General features: G+C 41.7%; 1 protein-coding gene across 1 annotated transcript; it reads right to left on the reverse strand.

Annotated features, from left to right (window-relative positions):
* Positions 1-90: 90 nt before the first annotated feature.
* On the reverse strand, positions 91-3,890 carry LOC114361394 (inaD-like protein; the record flags this gene model as incomplete). Its single annotated transcript, XM_028316394.1, has 4 exons — positions 91-414; positions 1,769-1,906; positions 2,561-2,722; positions 3,766-3,890. Coding segments are annotated over 4 exons (599 nt in total), but the record flags the coding sequence as incomplete, so codon positions are not given.
* Positions 3,891-4,567: the final 677 nt, after the last annotated feature.

Genomic DNA, 4,567 nt, shown 5'->3' on the forward strand with positions numbered 1-4,567 from the left:
GGGTACGGCTACGTAATTAACTATATCAGCTCCCCTAGACAAAACGCACTTTTTGATCGAATCGAAAATCGAATCCGTCATAACTCCATACAAAAAAGGGGCTTTTCGACCACTTTTCGACTGGTTTGCGATTATAATTTGCACTTTGTCTAGACCCACAGGGGTTTTCATTGCTTCAGTAGCGTCATTTACATAGCGAATAGCGCCATCTATCGCCGAGTAGCGATAACCGCCAGCCTATTATCGAGCGATGACTTTGAACCTCTTCACCTTGATGGCAGTTTTGTTTCCGCACAGCTTGAGGGTGGTGGCAACGGTGATGTAGTCTGCTGCTGAGAGGTCCTTACCGTCCACTGACAGTAAGAAGTCTCCGCGTTGAAGGCGCCCGTCTAAGTCTGCTGGGGAGCCCGCGATCTGATGAATAAAATTAAAATATTATAAGGATAATGACGTAAACCTTAAAAGTAGCGTGGGCAGGCCTCCTACTAGGTGGACCGACGATCTGGTAAAGGTCGCGGGAAGAGCCTGGATGCGCGCAGTGCACGACCGTTATTGCGGAAAACCTTGGAGGAGACCTTTGTCCAGCAGTGGACGTCATTTGGCTGAAACGATCGAAACTTTAAAATGGTGATTGGCTGTTGATCACTGAGTTCCAAAGAAGTTGCTATAAATTCCACCCAATCTCCAATCTTCTGCTTCGTTCATTTCAGCCAAAAAATAACGTCCACTGCTGGCCAAAGGCCAAGGATTTCCATAACGACCAGTCCTGCATCCAGGTTCTTCCAGAGACCTTCACCAGATCGTCGGTCCACCTAGTAGACCTGACCACGCTACGTCTTCCGGCCCGTGGTCGCCACTCGAGAACTTCTCTGCCCTAGCAGCCATCAGCTCTACGAGCTATGTGCTCTACCCACTGCTACTTAATTTTAGCAATTCTGCGAGCTGAATCGGTCACTTTCGGTCAGACCGCCTAAACGGTGGACAGACGATATACAAGCTGGAGTGAACTGGATGCTTGTGGCCAGGGACAGAAGTCGGTGGAGGGTTGAAGAGGAGGCCTATGTTCGAAGGCGAACCCAAAGGCTGCTATAGATAGCTAGATAGATCGGTCACTTTGGTTTTCCTACGTAGGGAAACTCCGAGCATGTGACTTTGAGCTTTCTTATGAGGCTCATAGTAAGCGACCACGTCTCAGATCCATCAAATGTCAGTGCTACAAATAAGCGCTGGTAGGGCCCAAAAGATAAGAAGTCATGTAAAGTGCCCCATAAGGGCTACCTTTTTTTATTTACTACTAGCGGCCGCCCGCGACTTCGTTCGCGTGGACCTCGTTTTACAACCGTTAGATATCATGTTGATAGACGGCGTTTCACGGATTCCCCCGAATGAATATGTACGAACGTCAAAACAGTAGTTTGTCCAGCGCTATAGATTTTAACCAATGATGATAGATGGCGCTTTTTAGGCTCGTCTTATTTATTTATTGAAATTTATTTGTCACATATCGTCATAAGTTATAGCCTATATGTTAATCTGGGTTATAAACAATAATACTGTAAAGTTTCAACAAAATCCGTTCAGTAGTTTTTGCGTGAAAGAGTAAAAAACATCCAGACATCCAGACATGCAGACATCATGACATCCAGACATCCAAACTTTCGCCTTTATAATATTAGTAAGAAGTAAGATAAGATATTTTGACGTTCATAAGTGCCACTTGTGGTCTAAATTGAATAAAATATTTTTGATTTCGATTTTGAATACTCACAGCATCTCCCAAGTAGACCCCAGTGCCTTGTACAGGCGCGACGTATGTAAGTCCAAGCGCGCGGCCTGGTTTCCGAGACAACTCTACTTCCACTTCAGTATATTGGAGTGGCTCTGGTCTATAGATGGTCATCTTCATCTGGAACAAGACAAACATTATTTTATTAGATGTTCGATTTGTTTTAGAGCTTTACAAGATTCCCAACTCTCGTTCTTGCCACTGCTATTTTTGTAATAGCAAGAATTTTTCTATCCACAACGGAGAAACTATTGACCTACAGATGGAAAGTGATGATCAGGCCGAAGGTGGAATCGAGCTTCATCCGGAATCCTGAATCACAGAAGAACTGGCTAAGTATCTTACCTCCAGCTGCCGGATCATAATTAGGGTAATTGTTTTGACGTACATGATTTACTTTAACAGTGTCATTATGTCCTCTGTCTCGAAATCTTTTAAATAAGTAATTAAGTAAACCAGTGGAAAATAATAGGCCGTCCGCAATAAAAACCCCGCTGATTTCTTTTAAAGAAGATATTTTAATTATTAATAATAATTGTACTTATTTATTTTAATTATTTATACATACTTTAATGCCAAAAATTTAACATTAGGCGAACTTAATGCCATAAGGCATTTTCATCCAGTTTACCTTCGGGTTATGCAGAAAAAATAGTTTGGCGGCCCCAGTTCAGTTGCTTTGTTTTATACACGAGTTACCAGGTCAGGATACTCTTTGTTAGTCTTTAATTCCATGTATTTATTTAATTATTCTCTAAAATTTCCTACACATACCTTGGGCACCTTCTGCTTGATGGTTAGACACAGCCGCTCATGCGCCATGTCTTTGGTGATGGTAACGCCGTTGCAGTCGCGTATCTGGTCGCCCACCCGTAGCCGGCCGTCCTTGGCCACTGCACCGTTCTTGTATACGTCCAGGATTATCGCTGCTGCTCCCTGGAGATAAGGACGATAGTTGAATAGTCTTTTTAAAATGTAATAAGTACAGTATTATCGCTGCTGATTCCTGGAGACAAAGGTCATAATGAGGGCTATCGTTTTTATACTTAACAGTTGGCACCCCTGGCGATTGACAGGACCTTACTCTACAGTGGCGCCATCTTGACGAGTGCAAATGCGATAGTCCTCGTACCACTTTAGCGCTCACCAGTTGGTGCCACTGTCTTCGCTACTAGCAAGTGACAGGACCTTACTCTACAGTGGCGCTAACTGGTGAGCGCTAAAACGATAGCCCTCATTGTATTATGTTACCTTGTTTTAATGCTAATATAATGGTACCACTCTGGGGGCGTAGTGTGAGTTTACATCAAAACTCGTCACTAGTGAGCACGTAAATAAAATGATATTAAATGTATGAAGGATTGTACAGCGCCCGTTGTGGAAACTTGCAAGAACTAAAATTTCATGTATTTTTGTGTATTCATGTACTCACACTAAGCCCTCTGATATTTTTTAATTATTGACTTGAGAATAGGTCCGTTTCTTTTTAAAGTCTTCTCAATTTTGTTCTTTTTATCATTCAGAAAAGACTCCTCAAATTCGTTCTTTACTTGTATACTCCTGAATTTAGTTCTAATTACATTTTGAAAAATCTCCTTTGTTTTGTTCTTTTTAACAGTTTGAAAGAAGCCTCAATTTTCATCAAATAACATTTTGTAAAAGCTTTTTAAATTTGTTTTTATTACATTTTAAAAAGGGTCCTTAAAATCTAATTACATTTTGAAAGAACTCCTTAACTTTTTCAAACTAACAATAGTCGATTTTATTCTAATTACATTTTGAAAAGTTTCCTGTACTTTGCCAAAAGACTTCTTTTCTAAAAGACTTCTCGTCGGTAAAAGACACTCCCTCAATCAATGAGGGCTATCGTTTTAGCGCTCACCAGTTAGCGCCACTGTAGAGTAAGGTCCTGTCAATCGCCAGGGGTGCCAACTGTTAAGTATAAAAACGATAGCCCTCATTCTCTAAGCCCTACGTACGTTGATAAGCGTGTCGCTGCCTCCTAACAGCACGATGCCGAGCGGTTCGCTGGCGGTGCTTAGCTCGATGACCGTGTCCTGGTTGGCCGCGATCGGCGCCGTCGCCGGGTCTGGGGGCGGCTCCGCTGGAAGAGTGGACAATGGATGAATAAACAAAGGTATTAATTCATCATCATCATCATCATCATCATTTCAGCCACAGGACGTCCACTGCTGAACATAGGCCTCCCCCAATGATTTCCACAATCGCCAGTTGGTGGCGGCCTGCATCCAGAATAAATAAACATTATTACAACGTCACAAAATTGTAATACAATAAATTGGATAACTGACACAGTCAATAATCAAGTTTATTAAACCTTTGTTTTTGCCACTCTCATCTACTTTACACTGGAGAGATGTCGAGCCCTAACTTCGAACCCCTCCTATGTTCTTCAGATTAATTTCGTTGTGAGTCTAATAACAGTTTATCTTTCTCCCGGGACAAACTTGAAACTGGTTGACTTTAAAAAAAAAGTTTAGTGATTTTTAACACAATTAAAAGTAATTACAAGAAACAAAAAAAATATTGCCAGTCAAGCTAGCGTCGTAGATCCTGTAGCCACACAAGAGTTGCAGCGGGAACGAGATGTGGGGGAATAGTTTCTTATTCGAATGGCTTCTTTTTGCATCAAAATACGTTTCCTGCTGAACAAAGGCCTTATCGAGGGATTCCAATGAGGATCATTTCGATTTTTAGCTGTGAATGCAGATTTATAGGGCTAAGAAATCCTTAATACACAGTCCAAAAATTTTTGTTCTA

Source organism: Ostrinia furnacalis, unplaced genomic scaffold (assembly GCF_004193835.3).
Source record: "Ostrinia furnacalis isolate ACB-3 unplaced genomic scaffold, ASM419383v2 OfSCF5676, whole genome shotgun sequence".
Lineage (NCBI taxonomy): Eukaryota > Metazoa > Arthropoda > Insecta > Lepidoptera > Crambidae > Ostrinia > Ostrinia furnacalis.